This window comes from Thalassophryne amazonica, chromosome 1, assembly GCF_902500255.1.
Source record: "Thalassophryne amazonica chromosome 1, fThaAma1.1, whole genome shotgun sequence".
NCBI lineage: Eukaryota > Metazoa > Chordata > Actinopteri > Batrachoidiformes > Batrachoididae > Thalassophryne > Thalassophryne amazonica.
This window is the reverse complement of record NC_047103.1, coordinates 57,954,758-57,981,673: the sequence shown is the minus strand read 5'-3', so window position 1 is coordinate 57,981,673 and position 26,916 is coordinate 57,954,758. Positions and strand designations below refer to the sequence as shown.

At 45.3% G+C, this 26,916-nt stretch overlaps 1 protein-coding gene across 1 annotated transcript in view; it reads right to left on the bottom strand.

Moving 5' to 3' along the window:
* Window positions 1–25,991, bottom strand: part of neto1l (neuropilin (NRP) and tolloid (TLL)-like 1, like) — a 174,542-nt gene extending 148,551 nt beyond the window's left edge. The window contains exons 1-3 of the mRNA XM_034161693.1: window positions 25,985–25,991; window positions 24,145–24,186; window positions 23,793–23,920 (exon numbers count right to left, since the gene is read on the bottom strand). Coding sequence (XP_034017584.1) covers window positions 23,793–23,920; window positions 24,145–24,186; window positions 25,985–25,991 — 177 coding nt within the window. The remainder of the gene's footprint in view (window positions 1–23,792; window positions 23,921–24,144; window positions 24,187–25,984) is intronic.
* Window positions 25,992–26,916: the final 925 nt, after the last annotated feature.

Here is a 26,916-nt window from a genome sequence, read left to right as displayed (position 1 = left end):
AGAAAAGAGTGAAGTGAGGAATAAAATGACTTCATGAGAAATGAAGCCTCCTCATTTCTCATTTTATTTTTCTTATAAGACAGGCCAAAGACTCAGCTACATTTAGTTTGCCCAGTTTTTTTGGCATCTGAAAAAGGAGGGACATAAAAATGTGCATAATACTGAAATGCCAAGATTGTTAAACCATGTGAATTAAAGCTGAAAGTTGTCATTAGATGCACATTCATTTCAACTCTAATGTGGTGGTGTAAGGAGGAAAAATTACAGAAATTGTGCCACTGTCCACATACTTATGGCCCTAGTGGTATTCTTTCACAAAATGGTAAATGGACTGCATTTATATAGCACTTTTCCATCTGCATCAGATGCTCAAAGCTCTTTATAAATAATGCCTCACATTCATCCCGATGTCAGGCTGCTGCCATACAAGGTGCTCACTACACACCGGGAGCAACTAGGGGATTAAAGACCTTGCCCAAGGGCCGTTAGTGATTTTCCAGTCAGGCTGGGTTTTGAACCAAGGATCTTCTGGTCTCAAGCCCAGCACCTTAACCACTAGATCATCATATCATATTTGTTGCAACTGCTTCAAATTCAGAAGGTTTAAATGTGCTACCGAGGAGGAAAGTTATCATTAGACCTGTACTGAATTGGAAATGATAAGACCTGCCACAGGCCATATACTCTTGGCTGAAGGGCAACATTTCTCAGCCTGAGACCTTGGCTTTTGAACCTTTTAAAGTTGCCATAAGATTAGATGTTGGCCTATTTTACACCATAATTTATAGTTCTAGTATTATGAATATGTTCAAGTTTCAAAATGTAAGCATTATTATGTCTTTCTTTATATTACAGTTGTTTACATACATTCTGTTGTGAAAGTGTAGGAACACGGACCCACAACCGGGGGCGCAAATGAACGGACAATGGAGTAAGTCAAATAACAAAGCTTTACTGTTGTGAAACTCGCACAACAAACACAACAGATAACAATTTCGTGAATAAGCCGAATTCCAATGGTGTCGTGTGGGCAGGCTCGAAGGTAGGAGACGTCTGTCCAAGTCGAACCGGAACCACTCAATTTCCACCGCCACCGAACCCCGGGAATACTGGAGCCGCCAAGTCCCGAACTCCCAGGTGACCACTGCCTCCACTTGTCGGATCTGGTACTGCTGGCGAGGAACAAAAATAGTCAGAGGTGGGTGCGCTGCACCCAGCAACACGGACGGTGGTAACACCACCTCCCCCTCTCGTCAAGTAAACACTGAAGTGCAGGAGTGTGAGTACTTATCCAATACTGTCTCCTGCTGCTCTTCTCTCTCTCTGTATAAAGGCAAAAAGTATTCAAAGGTGATACAGTCGGCTGGATACGTTACCTCCTTGGTAGAAACGATATCTCGGCAATGAGGTGGAGATGCCGTCCTGCTGATATACCCCTCTGATGATTGCTGTCAGCTGTCTCAGGTGATGGGTGACAGCTGTCACCCTGGCTGCTCCTGTGAGGCGGCAGCGCCCTCTGGTGCCTGGAGCCCGCACTCCAGGCAGGGCGCCCTCTGGTGGTGGTGGGCCAGCAGTACCTCCTCTTCAGCGGCCCACACAACAGGACCCCCCCCTCAACGGGCGCCTCCTGGCGCCCGACCGGGCTTGTCCGGGTGGCGGTGGTAGAAGTCGGCCAGGAGGGCCGGGTCCAGGATGAAGCTCCTCTTCACCCAGGAGCGTTCTTCGGGACCGTACCCCTCCCAGTCCACCAGATATTGAAAGCCCCGGCCCATCCGTCGGACATCCAAAAGCCGGCGCACAGTCCAAGCCGGCTCGCCGTCGATGATCCGGGCAGGAGGTGGTGCCGGACCGGGTGTACATAGGGGCGAGGTGTGATGGGGCTTGATCTTTGACACGTGGAACACTGGATGGATCCGCAGTGAGGCCGGAAGCTGAAGCCTCACTGCGGCGGGATTGATGACTTTGAGGATCTTGAACGGACCTATGTATCTGTCTTGCAATTTCGGGGAGGCTACTTGTAGTGGGATGTCCTTGGTGGACAACCACACTTCCTGCCCGGGACGATACGTAGGTCTGCATGGGCCTTTGTCCTCATCCGGGCCTTCAGCAAAGCAGAGCGGGCGGCACGCCACACCCGACGGCACTTCCGTAGATGGGCCTGGACCGAGGGCACACGACCTCTCCCTCAACCACCGGAAACAACGGGGGCTGATACCCCAAACACACCTCAAAGGGGGAGAGGCCGGTGGCTGACAACACTTGGCTGTTGTGGGCGTACTCGATCCAGGCCAGATGGGTACTCCAGGCCGCCGGGTGCGCGGCTGTTACGCAGCGCAGGGTCTGCTCCATCTCTTGATTGGCCCGCTCTGCTTGCCCGTTGGTTTGGGGGTGGTATCCGGACGAGAGACTGACCGTGGCCCCCAGTTCCCGGCAGAAGCTCCTCCAGACATGCGAGGAGAACTGGGGACCGCGATCGGAGACGATGTCTGATGGAATCCCATGCAGCCGGACGACGTGGTGGACCAGGAGGTCTGCCGTCTCCTGGGCTGTTGGGAGCTTCGGGAGGGCCACGAAGTGGGCCGCCTTGGAGAATCGGTCCACTATCGTGAGGATGACGGTGTTTCCCTGGGACGGCGGGAGGCCCGTGACAAAATCCAGGCCGATGTGGGACCAGGGGCGATGAGGCACGGGCAGCGGCTGTAGCAGTCCCGGAGCCTTGCGATGGTCGGCCTTGCCCCTGGCGCAGGTGGTGCAGGCCTGGATATAATCCCGGACGTCGGCCTCCAGGGACGCCCACCAGAAGCGCTGCCGGACAACTGCCACGGTTCTTTGCACCCCTGGATGACAGGAGAGCTTAGAGCCGTGACAGAAGTCCAGGACTGCAGCCCTGGCTTCTGGTGGGACGTAAAGTCTGTTCTTCGGTCCAGTCCTGGGGTCCGGGCTTCGTGCCAGGTCCTCCCGGATGGTTCTCTCTACTTCCCAGGTTAGGGTGGCCATGATAGTGGACTCCGGGATGATGGGTTCCGGTGGATCCGACAACTCCGTTTTGACTTCGTCTTCGTGTACCCGGGACAAGGCATCCGATCTCTGGTTCTTGGTCCCGGGCCGGTAGGTGATGCGGAAGTCAAAACGGCCGAAGAACAGTGACCAGCGGGCTTGCCTGGGATTCAGCCGCTTGGCGGTCCTGATATACTCCAGGTTCCGGTGGTCAGTGAAAACCGTGAATGGCACGGACGTTCCCTCCAACAGATGTCTCCACTCTTCAAGAGCCTCTTTCACCGCAAGGAGCTCTCGATTGCCGACGTCATAGTTCCGTTCGGCCGGGGTCAACCTGCGGGAAAAATAGGCACACGGATGAAGGACCTTATCGGTCTTCCCGCTCTGGGACAGCACAGCTCCTATCCCTGAGTCCGAGGCGTCCACTTCAACCACTAACTGGCGACTAGGATCGGGCTGCACCAGAACGGGTGCAGACGAGAAGTGCCGTTTCAACTCCTTGAACGATCCGACCAGGTGAAGGGGACTTTTGGTGAGGTCAGGGCTGTCAGGGGGCTAACTACCTGACTGTAGCCCTTAATGAACCTCCTGTAGAAATTAGCAAAGCCGAGGAACTGTTGCAGCTTCCTACGGCTTGTGGGTTGGGGCCAGTCTCTCACCGCCGCAACCTTGGCCGGATCAGGAGCAACGGAGTTGGGGGAGATGATGAACCCCAAGAAGGACAAAGAGGTGCGGTGAAACTCACACTTCTCGCCCTTAACAAACAGCCGGTTCTCCAATAACCGCTGCAGGACCTGACGTACATGTCGAACATGGGTCTCAGGATCCGGAGAAAAGATGAGTATGTCGTCAAGATATACGAAGACGAATCGGTGCAGGAAGTCCCGCAAGACATCATTAACCAATGCTTGGAACGTCGCGGGAGCGTTTGTAAGACCGAACGGCATGACCAGGTACTCAAAATGACCTAACGGGGTGTTAAATGCCGTCTTCCACTCGTCTCCCTTCCGGATCCGAACCAGGTGATACGCATTCCTAAGATCAAGCTTGGTGAATATCTTAGCTCCATGCAGGGGCGTGAACACCGAATCCAACAAGGGTAAGGGTTATCGGTTACGAACCGTGATTTCATTCAGCCCCCTGTAATCGATGCATGGACGTAATCCGCCATCCTTTTTCCCCACAAAAAAGAAACCCGCACCCATCGGGGAGGTGGAATTCCGGATCAACCCGGCAGCCAAAGAGTCCCGGATGTAGGTCTCCATTGATTCGCGTTCAGGTCGTGAGAGGTTGTACAGCCTACTGGACGGGAACTCAACACCTGGAACCAAATCAATGGCACAATCATACGGGCGGTGCGGGGGAAGGGTGAGCACCAGATCCTTGCTAAACACCTCCGCAAGGTCATGGTACTGCACCGGGACCGTCCCTAGATTGGGCGGGGCTCTGACCTCCTCCCTGGCCTGGGAACCGGGAGGAACCGAGGAACCTAAACATACCCAATGGCAGGTCTCGCTCCACTGAACCACTACCCCGGACGGCCAATCGATCTGGGGATTGTGTTTCAACATCCAAGGGAACCCTAAAATCACACGGGAGGTGGCCGGAGTCACAAAAAACTCGATCTCCTCCCGATGATTCCCCGACACCACCAGAGTTACTGGTGGTGTCTTGTGAGTGATTGGAGGGAGTAGGGAGCCATCTAGTACCCGTACCTGCACAGGCAAGGTAAGCGCCACCAGAGGGAACCCTATCTTCCTGGCCCATTTGCTGTCTAGCAAATTCCCTTCTGAGCCCGTGTCCACCAGTGCTGGGGCCTTCAGGGTTAAATCCTCATACAGGATGGTAACTGGGAGTCGTGTGGCGATGTGGGTGTGTCCCACGTGAATGTCTCGGCCCACCCCTAGCCCAGTTTCTAGGGGCGGGCGTTGGTGTTTAACCGCTCGCTTCCACCTGCGCGGCGAGAGCCTCCACCCTGCGGTTCAGGAGGACGTTCTGCTCGGTCATCAAATCCATCCGAGTCGTGAAAGCGGTGAGGATCCGCTGCAACTCACCGATCACCCCTCCTGCGGACGCCTGTGCGCCCTGTTCTTCCATTGGCCGTTCAACAGCCGGTTGACGCCCCTCGGGATCCATGACGCTGGCCGAGATATCCTGTTGTGAAAGTGTAGGAACACGGACCCACAACAGGGGGCACAAATGAACGGACAATGGAGTAAGTCAAATAACAAAGCTTTACTGTTGTGAAACTCGCACAACAAACACAACAGATAACAATTTCGTGAATAAGCCGAATTCCAATGGTGTCGTGTGGGCAGGCTCGAAGGTAGGAGACGTCTGTCCAAGTCGAACCGGAACCACTCGATTTCCACAGCCACCGAACCCCGGGAATACTGGAGCCGCCAAGTCCCGAACTCCCAGGTGACCACTGCCTCCGCTTGTCGGATCTGGTACTGCTGGCGAGGAACAAAAACAGTCAGAGGTGGGTGCGCTGCACCCAGCAACACGGACGGTGGTAACACCACCTCCCCCTCTCGTCAAGTAAACACTGAAGTGCAGGAGTGTGAGTACTTATCCAATACTGTCTCCTGCTGCTCTTCTCTCTCTCTGTATAAAGGCAAAAAGTATTCAAAGGTGATACAGTCGGCTGGATACGTTACCTCCTCGGTAGAAACGATATCTCGGCAATGAGGTGGAGATGCCGTCCTGCTGATATACCCCTCTGATGATTGCTGTCAGCTGTCTCAGGTGATGGGTGACAGCTGTCACCCTGGCTGCTCCTGTGAGGCGGCAGCGCCCTCTGGTGCCTGGAGCACCAGAGGGCTGGAGATCGTCGTCTTCCTGTTCCGGAGCACAGCGGTGTTCTGCTGTATCTGTTAGCTGTTTGAACTGAGCTGTTTGAGTTCTTTGAATTAACAGTCTTTTTCAAGACTTTTTTTACTTTTTTTTTACTTTTTTTTTTTTTTTTTTTTTTTTTACTTTTTCACCGTGCTCCAACGCCTAAAGAAGACCTCTAACGGTCGAAACATCGCGACGGAGCACTTTTATCAGCTAACTTTCATCAGCGTTGGCAAGCTAACTAGCTTGCTAACGCTTTCGTTTTTATTTTTATTTTATTTTTTAGCACTGTTGTCGTGCTGCTCCACAGCCTGCCTAGTGGATTTTTATTTTATTTTAGCACTGTTGTCGTGTGTTACCTGTGCTGCTCCACAGCCTGTTCAGTGGATTTTTATTTTATTTTTTAGCACTGTTGTCGTGTGTTACCTGTGCTGGTACACAGCCTGTTCAGTGGATTTTTATTTTATTTTAGCACTGTTGTCGTGCGTTACCTGTGCTGGTACACAGCCTGCCCAGTGGATTTTTATTTTATTTTTTAGCACTGTTGTCGTGTGTTACCTGTGCTGCTCCACAGCCTGTCCAGTGGATTTTTATTTTATTTTAGCACTGTTGTCGTGCGTTACCTGTGCTGCTCCGCAGCCTGTCTAGTGGATTTTTATTTTATTTTTTACCACTGTTGTCGTGCGTTACCTGTGCTGCTCCACAGCCTGTCTAGTGGATTTTTATTTTATTTTTTGGCACTGTTGTCGTGTGTTACCTGTGCTGCTCCACAGCCTGTCTAGTGGATTTTTATTTTATTTTTTAGCACTGTTGTCGTGTGTTACCTGTGCTGCTCCACAGCCTGCCCAGTGGATTTTTATTTTATTTTTTAGCACTGTTGTCGTGTGTTACCTGTGCTGGTACACAGCCTGCCCAGTGGATTTTTATTTTATTTTTTAGCACTGTTGTCGTGTGTTACCTGTGCTGGTACACAGCCTGTTCAGTGGATTTTTATTTTATTTTAGCACTGTTGTCGTGCGTTACCTGTGCTGGTACACAGCCTGTCTAGTGGATTTTTATTTTATTTTTTGGCACTGTTGTCGTGTGTTACCTGTGCTGGTACACAGCCTGCCCAGTGGATTTTTATTTTATTTTTTAGCACTGCTGTCGTGTGTTACCTGTGCTGCTCCACAGCCTGCCCAGTGGATTTTTATTTTATTTTTTAGCACTGTTGTCGTGCGTTACCTGTGCTGCTCCACAGCCTGTCTAGTGGATTTTAATTTTATTTTTTGGCACTGTTGTCGTGTGTTACCTGTGCTGGTACACAGCCTGCCCAGTGGATTTTTATTTTATTTTTTAGCACTGTTGTCGTGTGTTACCTGTGCTGCTCCACAGCCTGCCCAGTGGATTTTTATTTTATTTTTTAGCACTGTTGTCGTGTGTTACCTGTGCTGGTACACAGCCTGTTCAGTGGATTTTTATTTTATTTTAGCACTGTTGTCGTGCGTTACCTGTGCTGGTACACAGCCTGCCCAGTGGATTTTTATTTTATTTTTTAGCACTGTTGTCGTGTGTTGCCTGTGCTGCTCCACAGCCTGTTCAGTGGATTTTTGTTTTGTTTTGGCACTGTTGTCGTGCGTTACCTGTGCTGCTCCGCAGCCTGTCTAGTGGATTTTTATTTTATTTTTTAGCACTGTTGTCGTGTGTTACCTGTGCTGGTACACAGCCTGCCCAGTGGATTTTTATTTTATTTTTTAGCACTGTTGTCGTGTGTTACCTGTGCTGCTCCACAGCCTGTTCAGTGGATTTTTATTTTATTTTAGCACTGTTGTCGTGCGTTACCTGTGCTGCTCCGCAGCCTGTCTAGTGGATTTTTATTTTATTTTTTACCACTGTTGTCGTGCGTTACCTGTGCTGCTCCACAGCCTGTCTAGTGGATTTTTATTTTATTTTTTAGCACTGTTGTCGTGTGTTACCTGTGCTGCTCCACAGCCTGTCTAGTGGATTTTTATTTTATTTTTTACCACTGTTGTCGTGCGTTACCTGTGCTGCTCCACAGCCTGTTCAGTGGATTTTTATTTTATTTTAGCATTGTTGTCGTGCGTTACCTGTGCTGCTCCGCAGCCTGTCTAGTGGATTTTTGTTTTGTTTTGGCACTGTTGTCGTGCGTTACCTGTGCTGCTCCGCAGCCTGTCTAGTGGATTTTTATTTTATTTTTTAGCACTGTTGTCGTGTGTTACCTGTGCTGCTCCACAGCCTGTCTAGTGGATTTTTATTTTATTTTTTACCACTGTTGTCGTGCGTTACCTGTGCTGCTCCACAGCCTGTTCAGTGGATTTTTATTTTATTTTAGCATTGTTGTCGTGTGTTACCTGTGCTGCTCCACAGCCTGTCTAGTGGATTTTTATTTTATTTTTTACCACTGTTGTCGTGTGTTACCTGTGCTGCTCCACAGCCTGTTCAGTGGATTTTTATTTTATTTTAGCATTGTTGTCGTGCGTTACCTGTGCTGCTCCGCAGCCTGTCTAGTGGATTTTTATTTTATTTTTTACCACTGTTGTCGTGCGTTACCTGTGCTGCTCCACAGCCTGTCTAGTGGATTTTTATTTTATTTTTTAGCACTGTTGTCGTGCGTTACCTGTGCTGCTCCACAGCCTGTCTAGTGGATTTTTATTTTATTTTTTAGCACTGTTGTCGTGCGTTACCTGTGCTGGTACACAGCCTGCCCAGTGGATTTTTATTTTATTTTTTAGCACTGTTGTCGTGTGTTACCTGTGCTGCTCCACAGCCTGTTCAGTGGATTTTTATTTTATTTTTTAGCACTGTTGTCGTGCGTTACCTGTGCTGCTCCACAGCCTGTCTAGTGGATTTTTATTTTATTTTTTAGCACTGTTGTCGTGCGTTACCTGTGCTGGTACACAGCCTGCCCAGTGGATTTTTATTTTATTTTTTAGCACTGTTGTCGTGTGTTACCTGTGCTGCTCCACAGCCTGTTCAGTGGATTTTTATTTTATTTTAGCACTGTTGTCGTGCGTTACCTGTGCTGGTACACAGCCTGTTCAGTGGATTTTTATTTTATTTTTTAGCACTGTTGTCGTGCGTTACCTGTGCTGCTCCACAGCCTGTCTAGTGGATTTTTATTTTATTTTTTAGCACTGTTGTCGTGCGTTACCTGTGCTGGTACACAGCCTGCCCAGTGGATTTTTATTTTATTTTTTAGCACTGTTGTCGTGTGTTACCTGTGCTGCTCCACAGCCTGTTCAGTGGATTTTTATTTTATTTTAGCACTGTTGTCGTGCGTTACCTGTGCTGGTACACAGCCTGCCCAGTGGATTTTTATTTTATTTTTTAGCACTGTTGTCGTGCGTTACCTGTGCTGGTACACAGCCTGCCCAGTGGATTTTTATTTTATTTTTTAGCACTGTTGTCGTATGTTACCTGTGCTGCTCCACAGCCTGCCCAGTGGATTTTTATTTTATTTTTTAGCACTGTTGTCGTGTGTTACCTGTGCTGGTACACAGCCTGTTCAGTGGATTTTTATTTTATTTTAGCACTGTTGTCGTGCGTTACCTGTGCTGGTACACAGCCTGCCCAGTGGATTTTTATTTTATTTTTTAGCACTGTTGTCGTGTGTTACCTGTGCTGCTCCACAGCCTGTTCAGTGGATTTTTATTTTATTTTAGCACTGTTGTCGTGCGTTACCTGTGCTGCTCCGCAGCCTGTCTAGTGGATTTTTATTTTATTTTTTAGCACTGTTGTCGTGTGTTACCTGTGCTGGTACACAGCCTGCCCAGTGGATTTTTATTTTATTTTTTAGCACTGTTGTCGTGTGTTACCTGTGCTGCTCCACAGCCTGTTCAGTGGATTTTTATTTTATTTTAGCACTGTTGTCGTGCGTTACCTGTGCTGCTCCGCAGCCTGTCTAGTGGATTTTATTTTATTTTTTACCACCGTTGTCGTGCGTTACCTGTGCTGCTCCACAGCCTGTCTAGTGGATTTTTATTGTTTTTTGCCACCGTTGTCGTGCGTTGCCTGTGCTGCTCCGCAGCCTGTCTAGTGGATTTTTATTTTATTTTTTTCCGCCGTTGTCGTGCGTTACCTGTGCTGCTCCGCAGCCTGTCTAGTGGATTTTTATTTTATTTTTTGCCGCCGTTGTCGTGCGTTACCTGTGCTGCTCCACAGCCTGTCTAGTGGATTTTTATTTTATTTTTTTACCACCGTTGTCGTGTGTTACCTGTGCTGTTCCACGGCCTGTCTAGTGGATTTTTATTTTATTTTTTGCCGCCGTTGTCGTGCGTTACCTGTGCTGCTCCACAGCCTGTCTAGTGGATTTTTATTTTATTTTTTACCACCGTTGTCGTGCGTTACCTGTGCTGTTCCACGGCCTGTCTAGTGGATTTTTATTTTATTTTTTGCCGCCGTTGTCGTGCGTTACCTGTGCTGCTCCACAGCCTGTCTAGTGGATTTTTATTTTATTTTTTACCACCGTTGTCGTGCGTTACCTGTGCTGGTACACAGCCTGCCCAGTGGATTTTTATTTTATTTTTTAGCACTGTTGTCGTATGTTACCTGTGCTGCTCCACAGCCTGCCCAGTGGATTTTTATTTTATTTTTTAGCACTGTTGTCGTGTGTTACCTGTGCTGGTACACAGCCTGTTCAGTGGATTTTTATTTTATTTTAGCACTGTTGTCGTGCGTTACCTGTGCTGGTACACAGCCTGCCCAGTGGATTTTTATTTTATTTTTTAGCACTGTTGTCGTGTGTTACCTGTGCTGCTCCACAGCCTGTTCAGTGGATTTTTATTTTATTTTAGCACTGTTGTCGTGCGTTACCTGTGCTGCTCCGCAGCCTGTCTAGTGGATTTTTATTTTATTTTTTAGCACTGTTGTCGTGTGTTACCTGTGCTGGTACACAGCCTGCCCAGTGGATTTTTATTTTATTTTTTAGCACTGTTGTCGTGTGTTACCTGTGCTGCTCCACAGCCTGTTCAGTGGATTTTTATTTTATTTTAGCACTGTTGTCGTGCGTTACCTGTGCTGCTCCGCAGCCTGTGTAGTGGATTTTTATTTTATTTTTTACCACCGTTGTCGTGCGTTACCTGTGCTGCTCCACAGCCTGTCTAGTGGATTTTTATTGTTTTTTGCCACCGTTGTCGTGCGTTGCCTGTGCTGCTCCGCAGCCTGTCTAGTGGATTTTTATTTTATTTTTTTCCGCCGTTGTCGTGCGTTACCTGTGCTGCTCCGCAGCCTGTCTAGTGGATTTTTATTTTATTTTTTGCCGCCGTTGTCGTGCGTTACCTGTGCTGCTCCACAGCCTGTCTAGTGGATTTTTATTTTATTTTTTTACCACCGTTGTCGTGTGTTACCTGTGCTGTTCCACGGCCTGTCTAGTGGATTTTTATTTTATTTTTTGCCGCCGTTGTCGTGCGTTACCTGTGCTGCTCCACAGCCTGTCTAGTGGATTTTTATTTTATTTTTTACCACCGTTGTCGTGCGTTACCTGTGCTGTTCCACGGCCTGTCTAGTGGATTTTTATTTTATTTTTTGCCGCCGTTGTCGTGCGTTACCTGTGCTGCTCCACAGCCTGTCTAGTGGATTTTTATTTTATTTTTTACCACCGTTGTCGTGCGTTACCTGTGCTGCTCCACAGCCTGTCTAGTGGATTTTTATTTTATTTTTTACCACCGTTGTCGTGCGTTACCTGTGCTGTTCCACAGCCTGTCTAGTGGATTTTTATTTTATTTTTTACCACTGTTGTCGTGCGTTACCTGTGCTGCTCCACAGCCTGTCTAGTGGATTTTTGTTTTGTTTTGGCACTGTTGTCGTGTGTTACCTGTGCTGCTCCACAGCCTGTTCAGTGGATTTTTATTTTATTTTAGCATTGTTGTCGTGCGTTACTTGTGCTGCTCCGCAGCCTGTCTAGTGGATTTTTATTTTATTTTTTACCACTGTTGTCGTGCGTTACCTGTGCTGCTCCACAGCCTGTCTAGTGGATTTTTATTTTATTTTTTAGCACTGTTGTCGTGCGTTACCTGTGCTGCTCCACAGCCTGTCTAGTGGATTTTTATTTTATTTTTTAGCACTGTTGTCGTGCGTTACCTGTGCTGGTACACAGCCTGCCCAGTGGATTTTTATTTTATTTTTTAGCACTGTTGTCGTGCGTTACCTGTGCTGCTCCACAGCCTGTTCAGTGGATTTTTATTTTATTTTTTAGCACTGTTGTCGTGCGTTACCTGTGCTGCTCCACAGCCTGTCTAGTGGATTTTTATTTTATTTTTTAGCACTGTTGTCGTGCGTTACCTGTGCTGGTACACAGCCTGCCCAGTGGATTTTTATTTTATTTTTTAGCACTGTTGTCGTGTGTTACCTGTGCTGCTCCACAGCCTGTTCAGTGGATTTTTATTTTATTTTAGCACTGTTGTCGTGCGTTACCTGTGCTGGTACACAGCCTGTTCAGTGGATTTTTATTTTATTTTTTAGCACTGTTGTCGTGCGTTACCTGTGCTGCTCCACAGCCTGTCTAGTGGATTTTTATTTTATTTTTTAGCACTGTTGTCGTGCGTTACCTGTGCTGGTACACAGCCTGCCCAGTGGATTTTTATTTTATTTTTTAGCACTGTTGTCGTGCGTTACCTGTGCTGCTCCACAGCCTGTCTAGTGGATTTTTATTTTATTTTTTAGCACTGTTGTCGTGTGTTACCTGTGCTGCTCCACAGCCTGTTCAGTGGATTTTTATTTTATTTTAGCACTGTTGTCGTGCGTTACCTGTGCTGGTACACAGCCTGCCCAGTGGATTTTTATTTTATTTTTTAGCACTGTTGTCGTGCGTTACCTGTGCTGGTACACAGCCTGCCCAGTGGATTTTTATTTTATTTTTTAGCACTGTTGTCGTATGTTACCTGTGCTGCTCCACAGCCTGCCCAGTGGATTTTTATTTTATTTTTTAGCACTGTTGTCGTGTGTTACCTGTGCTGGTACACAGCCTGTTCAGTGGATTTTTATTTTATTTTAGCACTGTTGTCGTGCGTTACCTGTGCTGGTACACAGCCTGCCCAGTGGATTTTTATTTTATTTTTTAGCACTGTTGTCGTGTGTTACCTGTGCTGCTCCACAGCCTGTTCAGTGGATTTTTATTTTATTTTAGCACTGTTGTCGTGCGTTACCTGTGCTGCTCCGCAGCCTGTCTAGTGGATTTTTATTTTATTTTTTAGCACTGTTGTCGTGTGTTACCTGTGCTGGTACACAGCCTGTTCAGTGGATTTTTATTTTATTTTAGCACTGTTGTCGTGCGTTACCTGTGCTGCTCCGCAGCCTGTCTAGTGGATTTTTATTTTATTTTTTACCACCGTTGTCGTGCGTTACCTGTGCTGCTCCACAGCCTGTCTAGTGGATTTTTATTGTTTTTTGCCACCGTTGTCGTGCGTTGCCTGTGCTGCTCCGCAGCCTGTCTAGTGGATTTTTATTTTATTTTTTTCCGCCGTTGTCGTGCGTTACCTGTGCTGCTCCGCAGCCTGTCTAGTGGATTTTTATTTTATTTTTTGCCGCCGTTGTCGTGCGTTACCTGTGCTGCTCCACAGCCTGTCTAGTGGATTTTTATTTTATTTTTTACCACCGTTGTCGTGTGTTACCTGTGCTGTTCCACGGCCTGTCTAGTGGATTTTTATTTTATTTTTTGCCGCCGTTGTCGTGCGTTACCTGTGCTGCTCCACAGCCTGTCTAGTGGATTTTTATTTTATTTTTTACCACCGTTGTCGTGCGTTACCTGTGCTGTTCCACGGCCTGTCTAGTGGATTTTTATTTTATTTTTATTTTTTTTTTACCACCGTTGTCGTGTGTTACCTGTGCTGCTCCGCAGCCTGTCTAGTGGATTTTTATTTTATTTTCTACCACTGTTGTCGTGTGTTACCTGTGCTGCTCCACAGCCTGTCTAGTGGATTTTTATTTTATGTTTGCACCGTTGTCGTGCGTTCGCTGTTGCCGTGCGTTACTTGTGCTGCTTCATGGCCTGTCTGGTGCCTTAACTAAAGCACTCCTTCTGCTGAATCACCTCTAAATTATTTACACATTATTCACTTTGCGTGTTTTTAGGAATCCACTAGGTTGCGTAGCTACTAGCTTTTAGCCGATTTAGCATGGCGGCTTCTCCTGTCTCTCCCGCACTTTTCTGCTCTGGTTGTGAAATGTTTAGCTGTTCCTCGGCCTCCTTTAGCAGTAACGGTACTTGTAATAAGTGCAGCTTATTCGTAGCTTTGGAGGCCAGGCTGGGCGAATTGGAGACTCGGCTCCGCACAGTGGAAAATTCTACAGCTAACCAGGCCCCTGTAGTCGGTGCGGACCAAGGTGGCTTAGCCACCGTTAGTTCCCCCCTGGCGGATCCCGGGCAGTCGGGAAAGCAGGCCGACTGGGTGACTGTGAGGAGGAAGCGTAGCCCTAAACAGAAGCCCCGTGTACACCGTCAACCCGTGCACATCTCTAACCGTTTTTCCCCACTCGACGATACACTCGCCGAGGATCAAACTCTGGTTATTGGCGACTCTGTTTTGAGAAATGTGAAGTTAGCGACACCAGCAACCATTGTCAATTGTCTTCCGGGGGCCAGAGCAGGCGACATTGAAGGAAATTTGAAATTGCTGGCTAAGGCTAAGCGTAAATTTGGTAAGATTGTAATTCACGTCGGCAGTAATGACACTCGGTTACGCCAATCGGAGGTCACTAAAATTAACATTAAATCGGTGTGTAACTTTGCAAAAACAATGTCGGTGTTGTGAAAGTGTAGGAACACGGACCCACAACAGGGGGCGCAATGAACGGACAATGGAGAAAGTAAATAACAATTTTTACTGTTGTGAAAATGCACAACCAATACAACAATTGACACTTTGGGTTTACACCGAATTCCACTGGTGTCGTGTGGGCAGGCTCGAAGGTAGGAGACGTCCGTCTCAGTCGAACCGGAACCACCCAGATCTCCTCTGCCACCGACCCCCGGAAATACTGGAACCGCCAAGTCCCGAATTCCCAGGTGGCCACTGCCTCCGCTCGTCGGATCCGGTACTGCTGGCAGGAGAGAGCAACAACACACAGATGTGGATGCGACAGCACCCAGCCACGGAGAGGGGAGAAGCCGCCTCCACCTCTTGACAATATACAGCAGGAAGGTGAGTACTTATTCAAGCAATTTAGCTGTTAGTAGTCAGCAGTCCTGAAACGGTTTACAAATCTTAGCTGGTTATTCAGAATATGAAGGCAGAGAATGTTACCTCAGTCTTAAGGCGATATCTCGGCACTGAGGTGGAGACGCCGTCCTCCTGATATACCTCGGTGCTGAGTAGAAACAGCTGTGTTTGGAGATGGGTGACAGCTGTCACCCAGATTACTCCCATGATGCGGTAGCGCCCTCTGGTGCCTGGAGCCCGCACTCCAGGCAGGGCGCCCTCTGGTGGTGGTGGGCCAGCAGTACCTCCTCTTCAGCGGCCCACACAACAGTCGGACTCTGTTGTTTTCTCTGGGCCCCTCCCCAATCAGACCGGGAGTGACATGTTTAGCCGCATGTTCTCCTTGAATTGCTGGCTGTCTGAGTGGTGTCCAAAAAATGAGGTGGGCTTCATTGATAATTGGCAAAGCTTCTGGGGAAAACCTGGTCTTGTTAGGAGAGACGGCATCCATCCCACTTTAGATGGAGCAGCTCTCATTTCTAGAAATCTGGCCAATTTTCTTGGATCCTCCAAACTGTGACTGTCTAGCGTTGGGACCAGGAGGCAGAGCTGTGGTCTTATACACCTCTCTGCAGCTTCTCTCCCCCTGCCATCCCCTCATTACCCCATCCCCATAGAGACGGTGCCTGCTTCCAGACCACCAATAACCAGCAAAAATCTATTTAAGCAAAAAAATTCAAAAAGAAAAAATAATATAGCACCTTCAACTGCACCACAGACTAAAACAGTTAAATGTGGTCTATTAAACATTAGGTCTCTCTCTTCTAAGTCCCTGTTGGTAAATGATATAATAATTGATCAACGTATTGATTTATTCTGCCTAACAGAAACCTGGTTACAGCAGGATGAATATGTTAGTTTAAATGAGTCAACACCCCCGAGTCACACTAACTGTCAGAATGCTCGTAGTACGGGCCGGGGCGGAGGATTAGCAGCAATCTTCCATTCCAGCTTATTAATTAATCAAAAACCTAGACAGAGCTTTAATTCATTTGAAAGCTTGTCTCTTAGTCTTTTCCATCCAAATTGGAAGTCCCAAAAACCAGTTTTATTTGTTATTATCTATCGTCCACCTGGTCGTTACTGTGAGTTTCTCTGTGAATTTTCAGACCTTCTGTCTGACTTAGTGCTTAGCTCAGATAAGATACTTATAGTGGGCGATTTTAACATCCACACAGATGCTGAGAATGACAGCCTCAACACTGCATTTAATCTATTATTAGACTCTATTGGCTTTGCTCAAAAAGTAAATGAGTCCACCCACCACTTTAATCATATCTTAGATCTTGTTTTGACTTATGGTATGGAAATAGAAGACTTAACAGTATTCCCTGAAAACTCCCTTCTGTCTGATCATTTTTTAATAACATTTACATTTACCCTGATGGACTACCCTGCAGTGGGGAATAAGTTTCATTACACTAGAAGTCTTTCAGAAAGCGCTGTAACTAGGTTTAAGGATATGATTCCTTCTTTATGTTCTCTATTGTCATATACCAACACAGAGCAGAGTAGCTACCTAAACTCTGTAAGGGAGTTAGAGTATCTCGTCAATAGTTTTACATCCTCATTGAAGACAACTTTGGATGCTGTAGCTCCTCTGAAAAAGAGAGCTTTAAATCAGAAGTGTCTGACTCCGTGGTATAACTCACAAACTCGTAGCTTAAAGCAGATAACCCGTAAGTTGGAGAGGAAATGCCGTCTCACTAATTTAGAAGATCTTCACTTAGCCTGGAAAAAGAGTTTGTTGCTCTATAAAAAAGCCCTCCGTAAAGCTAGGACATCTTTCTACTCATCACTAATTGAAGAAAAATAAGAACAACCCCAGGTTTCTTTTCAGCACTGTAGCCAGGCTGACAAAGAGTCAGAGCTCTATTGAGCTGAGTATTCCATTAACTTTAACTAGTAATGACTTCATGACTTTCTTTGCTAACAAAATTTTGACTATTAGAGAAAAAATTACTCATAACCATCCCAAAGATGTATCGTTATCTTTGGCTGCTTTCAGTGATGCCGGTATTTGGTTAGACTGTTTCTCTCCGATTGTTCTGTCTGAGTTATTTTCATTAGTTACTTCATCCAAACCATCAACATGTTTATTAGACCCCATTCCTGCCAGGCTGCTCAAGGAAGTCCTACCATTATTTAATGCTTCAATCTTAAATATGATCAACTTATCTTTGTTAGTTGGCTATGTACCACAGGCTTTTAAGGTGGCAGTAATTAAACCATTACTTAAAAAGCCATCTCTTGACCCAGCTATTTTAGCTAATTATAGGCCAATCTCCAACCTTCCTTTTCTCTCAAAGATTCTTGAGAGGGTAGTTGTAAAACAGCTAACTGATCACCTGCAGAGGAATGGTCTATTTGAAGAGGTTCAGTCAGGTTTTAGAATTCATCATAGTACAGAAACAGCATTAGTGAAGGTTACAAATGATCTTCTTATGGCTTCGGACAGTGGACTTATCTCTGTGCTTGTTCTGTTGGACCTCAGTGCTGCTTTTGATACTGTTGACCATAAAATTTTATTACAGAGATTAGAGCATGTCATAGGTATTAAAGGCACTGCGCTGCGGTGGTTTGAATCATATTTGTCTAATAGATTACAGTTTGTTCATGTAAATGGGGAATCTTCTTCACAGACTAAAGTTAATTATGGAGTTCCACAAGGTTCTGTGCTAGGACCAATTTTATTCACTTTATACATGCTTCCCTTAGGCAGTATTATTAGACGGTATTGCTTAAATTTTCATTGTTACGCAGATGATACCCAGCTTTATCTATCCATGAAGCCAGAGGACACACACCAATTAGCTAAACTGCAGGATTGTCTTACAGACATAAAGACATGGATGACCTCTAATTTCCTGCTTTTAAACTCAGATAAAACTGAAGTTATTGTACTTGGCCCCACAAATCTTAGAAGCATGGTGTCTAACCAGATCTTTACTCTGGATGGCATTTCCCTGACCTCTAGTAATACTGTGAGAAATCTTGGAGTCATTTTTGATCAGGATATGTCATTCAAAGCGCATATTAAACAAATATGTAGGACTGCCTTTTTGCATTTACGCAATATCTCTAAAATCAGAAAGGTCTTGTCTCAGAGTGATGCTGAAAAACTAATTCATGCATTTATTTCCTCTAGGCTGGACTATTGTAATTCTTTATTATCAGGTTGTCCTAAAAGTTCCCTAAAAAGCCTTCAGTTAATTCAAAATGCTGCAGCTAGAGTACTGACGGGGACTAGCAGGAGAGAGCATATCTCACCCGTGTTGGCCTCTCTTCATTGGCTTCCTGTTAATTCTAGAATAGAATTTAAAATTCTTCTTCTTACTTATAAGGTTTTGAATAATCAGGTCCCATCTTATCTCAGGGACCTCGTAGTACCATATCACCCTAATAGAGCGCTTCGCTCTCAGACTGCAGGCTTACTTGTAGTTCCTAGGGTTTGTAAGAGTAGAATGGGAGGCAGAGCCTTCAGCTTTCAGGCTCCTCTCCTGTGGAACCAGCTCCCAATTCAGATCAGGGAGACAGATACCCTCTCTACTTTTAAGATTAGGCTTAAAACTTTCCTTTTCGCTAAGGCTTATAGTTAGGGCTGGATCGGGTGACCCTGGACTATCCCTTGGTTATGCTGCTTTAGACGTAGACTGTGGGGGGGTTCCCATGATGCACTGTTTCTTTCTCTTTTTGCTCTGTATGCATCACTCCGCATTTAATCATTAGTGATCGATCTCTGCCCCCCTCCACAGCATGTCTTTTTCCTGGTTCTTTCCCTCAGCCCCAACCAGTCTCAGCAGAAGACTGCCCCTCCCTGAGCCTGGTTCTGCTGGAGGTTTCTTCCTGTTAAGAGGGAGTTTTTCCTTCCCACTGTTGCCAAGTGCTTGCTCACAGGGGGTCGTTTTGACCGTTGGGGTTTTTCATGATTGTTGTATGGCCTTGCCTTACAATATAAAGCGCCTTGGGGCAACTGTTTGTTGTGATTTGGCGCTATATAAAAAAAAAGTTGATTGATTGATTGGAGCCCGCACTCCAGGCAGGGCGCCCTCTGGTGGTGGTGGGCCAGCAGTACCTCCTCTTCAGCGGCCCACACAACACATTCATCATGTGCATGAATATCATGGTAATTCTGCACTTGTGGTGATGTTATTGAAGTTTTTTTTTCATGGTGGAATCATTGTACAGCATACATCATTAAGGGCCCCTTCACACATAGTACGAATAAGTACAAATCAGGGTGAATCACGGTGAAACAACTCGTATGAGTGAACCATGAAAACACTGAGCCGACGTCGGGAGGGACACGTGGTCGAGCGTGCACGAAACCGTCACAGCGGGAACCCAGTGTGAGCAGCTGGAGCCTGTGTAACCACATCGTGCAGCTGCTGTAAAAAAAAAAATAAATAAATACATGCCACCCACGGGATTTGAACCTACAATTTACAAAAGCTCTGTTTGCCAGGCAGAAACTTTACCATTGAGCGACCATCACTGTCCTATAAAAGGTGCGGAAACATGCCTGAAATCATCAAGGAGATAGACATATTTTTAAAAAGCACACACCATAAAGAAAACTGCATTTTATTGAATCCCTCTTATCGAGCAAACAATACAAGTATGAACCGTCTGTTTCTCTGTAGATGACCCATGGTCACAGAAGTACAGTCATGAAATGACATGAATGGAGCAGTGCTCTCTTATCATGGCTACATCTACTGGCCTGGCGTGTCCAGCCGGCCCCGCGTGCATGTCCGGCCTGGCACGCGTGTCCTGTGGACATCGTGCCGCAGGTCAGACACCACATTCTGTGGAACAGAGCTCACATGGATGATGTGACATCAAGATCGCCCATTGTGTGTTATGATCTGATGGTCCATTTCACCTGGGGCAGCCTGTCAAAGTGCGCACCGTGCACTCACTTGCTGTAGCCCATCACAACAGCGATATTCAACGATTCAAACAACTTTATTGATCCCTAAAAGGGCAATTCATATCACACCCAATTACCTCAGAAAAAAAAACACCAATTAATCCACAATTATTACTAGTAATGGCACACATCAGAATTAAAACACCCACACATGTACATTTGATTGTTTATGTACGCTAAACTTTGAAACAGTCCATCATCCAAATTGAAGCAATGTGAGTGTGGGTTGCAGCAGCTTCATGCCGCGCAACCGAGCTTGGGGGTGGAGGTTGGAGGTTGCTGCAGCCATGCTGCGAGACCTCCTGGAGGGGGAAGGGAATGGCAAGAGTGGAGGCCGGGGTGGGGGAAACACAAGGAGGTGGGGTTCATATCAGTCCCTGTCCATGTGTGTGTATGAGAAAGGGAGCCATGTGCGTCACCAGGACCGTTGAAATATTCTGGAGGAAAAAGAAGTGTGGCATTTTGACCTTTGGTAGCTGATAAGTCCTCGACACTCAGACACCTATGTGTTGGATCATGCATAGAAAAGCCAGAACATTGAAGCTGATGCTCCCTCACAATGCATACACCGATTGTGGCCGAATGGTGTCAGAATGACACATCCAGCCACAATCGGGAAGTATTGAGGTGCGATCTGAAGACAGACGGACGCAGTCTTTGAGCAGTCTACATAGTTGGTCCCATTCGCTCGGCTGTCTCGACTGTGTTGCACAGTTCAAAACACTCTCGGCGCTGTCGAGATGGGACTCACATCTGACGGCGGTCTATGTGCAGTTTCTGTGCCATTAAATTGCAATCTATATATTCTGGTGGAGTCATAGCAGCATTTGAAAGCCTGCTGGCATGTTGTATCACGTATGTCCACTGGAACCACTGGAACTGTATCGCCAGCCATGACAGCATGATTAAACATGACTCTCACCTCCGCCACGGAACCAGGAGGGTTTCACAGTGCAGGGTGGACAGGAACTAGGACCACAGCCTGTGGTGAAAAGCCTCTCACCCGGCTGCTGTGTTCTGCAAACAACCATGGCATAAATAAATCCCATGTGATAATCCAACCGGACATCGCGGTGTACAGAGTTGCGCTGTGTTGAAGTGAGAAAAAGAAAAAATTAAAGTTCACTGGAAAGCTTCTTAATTTATCACACGACACTCTCCCAACACACCTTGAATTTAAACTCATATTTGTATATATGTTTATTTGAAATGGGACAATGCATATTAATGAACATTGTCACATGTAAATATGCCGGAGTATAGCAAGATGCTAATTTCCATCCGTAGTCCCAGTAACATAGAAACAGACTAAGACCACACAACATACCAAAATAAATCATGACAGAAAAATAATTAAAACAGAATACACATACAAATATTTACAATTCAAAGTAACAATAATTGATAGATAATAAGAAGCCGACAGGTGGAGGAACCAAAAGAGTTTCATGATGGGTGTTGAGGTGCAAAAGTACTGTATTAAAGTGACAAGCACTAAGTGCAAAGTGCTTCAGTGAACGGTTGCAATTGCACATGACAGTACTAGGTTGTATTGTACGATGCCCAATGCACTCATTTGCACATGCACACGTGTAAATATTGTACAGGGTGTCATACACAAATTTACTGCGTGAAGACTACTAATCCATTTAATAAAATAAAATACACAAGGGTATTGTGTACATATAAGTGAAAAAGAAACTCAAATGGTGCCTCCACAGCTGAATTCTTTTTTAGGCTACAGATGGTTGCATGTCTGATTTGCCAGTAACCAAGCGTTCAGTTGTCCTTTGAAAGTACTGAAAGTGGTGCTCTCCCTGATTGTGACTGGGACGTTGTCACAAACTTGCCCACCTTTTATGGATAACACGTTCTGACCAAAGGTGGTCCTTCTGTGAGTAATCTCACTTGGAGTTCATTTTTATTAAATTCATTATCAATATAGTGCAAATAATATAGACTTCTTATATCGTTTGTGTTTGTAGAAGGATGACGAGGCTTGTAATTTGCCAAAGAACTTCTAATTATCACAATTTAGCAGCCACTTTATGCTGTAAGCCTACTGCTTATTTTACGGCTTCCGTTAACAAGACTCAGTGGCTAGTGAATAGTACACTCTTGAGGTGACTATATGTAATAGCAACTGAGCAGCTGCTGCCACTCGGTGAGAACACAAACAGTCGACCAATACGAGCTTTCACTTTTGAGTCGCCAAACACCAGAAAAGTCTCCAATGGCACCAAGAGAAGTAGCTAGATTTGTCGCTAGTCGCTTTTGAGAAAATGAGTTGCCTGCCAAGAGGGTTTAGAAAGTCACCAGATTCAGAGAGAAAGTTGTCAAGTTGGTAATACTAACTGAGACATGACATGAGCATGCTTTACAGGGGTGCACATAACTGGTACTCATCGTGCTTGTATGTGCAAAAAAATCACTGATGCACAGTAGAGAGAAACACTTTACCTACAATCTGACATTGCTTTCCTCTTATGAAGCACTTCCCTTGTGTTTTCTGCTGTGCATCATTTAGTATTAGCATGCACATGCACCATGAGTGCTAGAGGTGGGCGATACCGGGAATTTTGGTATTGATCCGATACCAAGTAAATACAGGCCCAGTATCGCCGATATCAGTACCGATACCAATACTTTTTCATATTTAAGCTTCATAGAGCCAAACGATCCAAAAGACCTTGGATAGAATTTCGTCAAACATTGTACGACAACAAAATACTTTATTATTGCAATCAACATTTTTGTTTAAAAAATATAACTCAACACAACTTAAAACAAAATCTCCTGAGGTAGAGGGCTCACAAGCCACAATACAAGGGTGCGCTGCTCTGTGGTGTGTGACACAGTGTAGCACTGCTCTTACAGACAGAGAGTAGACTTTGATGAATCTGTGTGCGCAGCAGTCAGTGCGTGTGGGAGAGAAAAAAAGCTTGAGTATCGATCTTTTTACACAACGATCGTTTAATATCAATACCAGTGTTGGTATCGATATTATCGATATTAGGATCAATCTGCCCACCTCTAACAAGTACCAGTTATGTGCATGCCTCCTTATAAACTTCAAATCAGAAATTTGAGCTTTTGGAAAATGTGTTTTTGTTTTTTTGTTGTTTTAATGATCAAACTGATAAACGTTAATTATGTTGCATTAATTCACTCTGTGTACCTCTGAGATGAGGAAATGTCAAAGGAGAAATAGTGAATGCGGCAATGACTTACATCTGTCTGTCTTTGTGCATATGGAACCCAAGCAGTAAAATTGAGTCCAGGTGTTTGCAGGCCTCTGGGTCACACTGCATGGCAACATTATTTCATCAGCACTAAAGCTCTCTTTCTCTATCCGGTCTGAGCCACCCCACCGCTCTCCCTCCTCTTTCCGCTCCTCTCTTCCTCTTGGCAACAGCTTGCTGATTAAAAAAGTGGGCCCAACTTTAAGTAAACCCTACAGCCTTTGTGAGTGACCCGAGCAGGAAAACAAGTGGCCCTGCAGCCATAAACGCTCACACTGGAAATACTGCTGACAGCTGCAGACAAACCCAGATGTAATATCAACACTTGCTGATGCAGCTTCTGCATGTGTGAGAAAATGTTGAATGTAAAGAGCAAAAATAATCCTGAACACTCTGTATCCTCAAGAAATCCTGAACATGAATTTATCAAACAATCAATAGATAGTCACCTGGTTTTCTGACATTTTATTTTTGCTGCTGTGCAGCTGAAGGGAACACAAATCTCATTTGTATTTGATGTGTGACATTTCAGAATTTAGTCTCAAATCGAATTTGTGGTAGGATGGGAACGCAGTGTGTGCTGCTAACCTTGGAGCGCGGTGGAGCGTGGATGTACCATTTACAGTCGATGGCCTCAGCGGCGCCAATCTTCCCATCTCTGATGATCTGATGAGACTCAACGATACCTTCTGGACCAACCATGTCATACTGACAAGCTGAAAAACACACGCACACGTTCACAAGTGTCAAATCTGAGCAAATATGTGGATGAACACACACACACACAAAATACCAGACAAGCAGGCAACAAACAGCATTCATAACTGAGCGCTGCAACACAAATAGGTGTGAGATACAACTACAACATATAGTGTCGAGAGAACAGAATGTGAAAAGGAGCAAAACAAAGATGTGAGAGAGAGACTGAGAGTATACCTACAGGGCAGAGGGGGGGCTGCTCCCAAGTCTGCAAAGTCCGGATCTGAGGAAAATGGAAAAGAGCTTTTATTTTTAACATATGATTACAAAATTAGGGTCTTTAAGGGCAAAAACAAAACAAAACAAACAAAAAAACAACAGTGTTACAATGTACACAAGATGTTCCTGCAAAAAATATTACAAATTGCTGTCTTGGTGCATGTACACCCTCAATTTTTGCCTCTGAGCTCACCTTCTATTTACAAGCTGATAACACCACTGGATCGCACACAGTGATTTTAGTACACTTGTTAAAAGCGGTGCAGAAATTCTGACCCCATAAAGCAAATATAAAGATTTGAAATCTATACTGTGAGATAGTAGGGGAGCTAGGACCACCCCTATTATCTTACCAGGGTCATATACATCATAATTGGCATGTGACCTCTAATGTTGGCAGCGGTGTCACAGTTACTTTGAAAAAGTAATCAAATTACTGATTACTCCTTGAAAAAGTAACTTAGTTACTTTACTGATTACTCAATTGTAAAAGTAACTAGTTAGATTACTAGTTACCTTTTTAGTTACTTTCCCCAGCTGCTAACAACAACCCTCTGCCACCTCAACATGACAATGACACCTGTTTTGTCAAAACTCACTTTATAGTCACCCTTTCTTGACTTCAATGAAAATAAATACTTGTTTTCTAAAAAGTAAAATAAAGACCTCTTTCTTGACCTCATATTTAACTGTTGACAGCACTGTAACAGTAAAACTTGCAATTTCTAACCTACATTGTTTATAAATGTAACTATTAAATTCTTTCTAACATTTACTTGTCAAAATTATTATTATTATAAGTAGTATTAGTAGTTGTAGTAAAAAAGGCTTCAAAACTGGACCTTTAACCTAGGGGTATTGTGGGGGTGCCGCATCCCTGCCCGTACCCCCATTCCATCTGGATTTGCCCCTGCTTTGGCGTTTGACCACAAAGAATGGATAACATTTATTTATGCAGAAAACATGACCAGATTTACACGTAAGAAAGTTTTATTGGTACGTCACGATTTGTGTATGTCACGCTCTATAGCATTTCAGTTGTCACAGAACAAGCTTAGATCTATGCCATGAGTTAGAGTGCACTGTGTTTGGTACTCACAATACAGCTTTGTTTGAACACTTCAAGCAGTAACTAGCAGTTCCAACAAATCTCTCGCAGTTGCTGTACGTCATGTTTTTGTGCACATCACATTTTGTGACCAGAAATACGGACATGCCATTGGAAGAGTATTAGTTTTAAAGAAGTAGACTAGTCAAAGTATGGTCCAAGAATCTTCAAAAATGCATTTGTTTTTTTGTTTTTTGTGGCCCAGACTTCCCTTTCCTGGGCCACATTGACCACTTCCGACTGGGGGGATCCTGAGGTGTTCCGACAGCAGTGTGGAGATATAATCTTTCCACTTAGTCATGGGTCTTCCCCGGGGTCTCCTCCCAGATGGACCTGCCTGGAACACCTCCCTAGGGAGGCGCCCAAAGGGCATCCTTACCAGATGTCCGAGCCACCTCAACTGACTCTTTTCAATGTGAAGGAGCAGCAGCTCTACTCCAAGCTCCCGACGGATGACCGAGCTTCTCACCCTATCTCTAAAGGAGACACTAGCCACCCTCCAAAGGAAGCCCATTTCGGCCGCTTGTACCCACAATCTAGTTCTTTCGGTCATGACCATAGGTGAGAGTAGGAACAAAGACTGACCAGTAGATTGAGAGCTTCGCCTTTTGGCTCAGCTCACTTTATGTCACAACAGTACGGAAGAGCAAATGCGACACCATCCATGCTACAACAATTCGCCGGCCAATCTCACGCTCCATTGTCCCGTCACTCATGAACAAGATCCCAAGGTACATGAACTCCTTCACTTGGGGCAAGACCACATTCCCTACCCAGCTTCCTACTGAGAACCATGGCCTCAGATTTAGAGGTGCTGATCCTCATCCCAGCCGCTTCACACTCGGCTGCGAACCGATCCAGTGAGTGTTTGCATGCTCCAGACAGTACCCTTTAAAAAAGTATATTACATTAAATATTTCAAGACACTTTATTATGTCCTCCAAGGATGTAATAAAAATCATCTGTGTTTATTTGTCTGTTAGCAGGATTACGTCAAAACTATTGCATGGATTTTGATGACATTGTCACCATAGATTGATACAGTTGTATGTAAAAGTTTGGGCATCTCTGATGATTTCCATGCTTTTCCTTTATAAATCATTGGTTGTTTGGATCAGCAACTCCAGTTAAATATATCATACAGCAGACAAACACAGTGATATTTGAGAAGTGAAATGAAGTTTATAGGATTTACAGAAAGTGTGCAATAATTCTTTAAACAAAATTATGCAGGCACATAAATTTGGGCACCCCAACAGAAAAATACATCAATATTTAGTAGAGCCTCCTTTTGCAGAAATAACAGCCTCTAAATGCTTCCTATAACTTCCAATGAGGAAGGATTCTGGTTGAAGGTACTTTGGACCATTCTTCTTTACAAAACATCTCAGGTTTGTTGGTTTCTGAGCATGGACAGTCTGCTTAAAATCGCACCACAGATTTTCAATGGCCATTCCAGAATGTTGTACTTGTTCCTCTGCATGAATGCCTTAGTAGCTTTTGAGCAGGGTTTAGGGTCATTGTCTTGTTCAAAGATCCAGCCCCGGTGCAACTTCAACTTTGTCACTGATTCATGAACATTGTTCTCAAGAATCTGCTGATATTGACACATGTGAACACATGTGA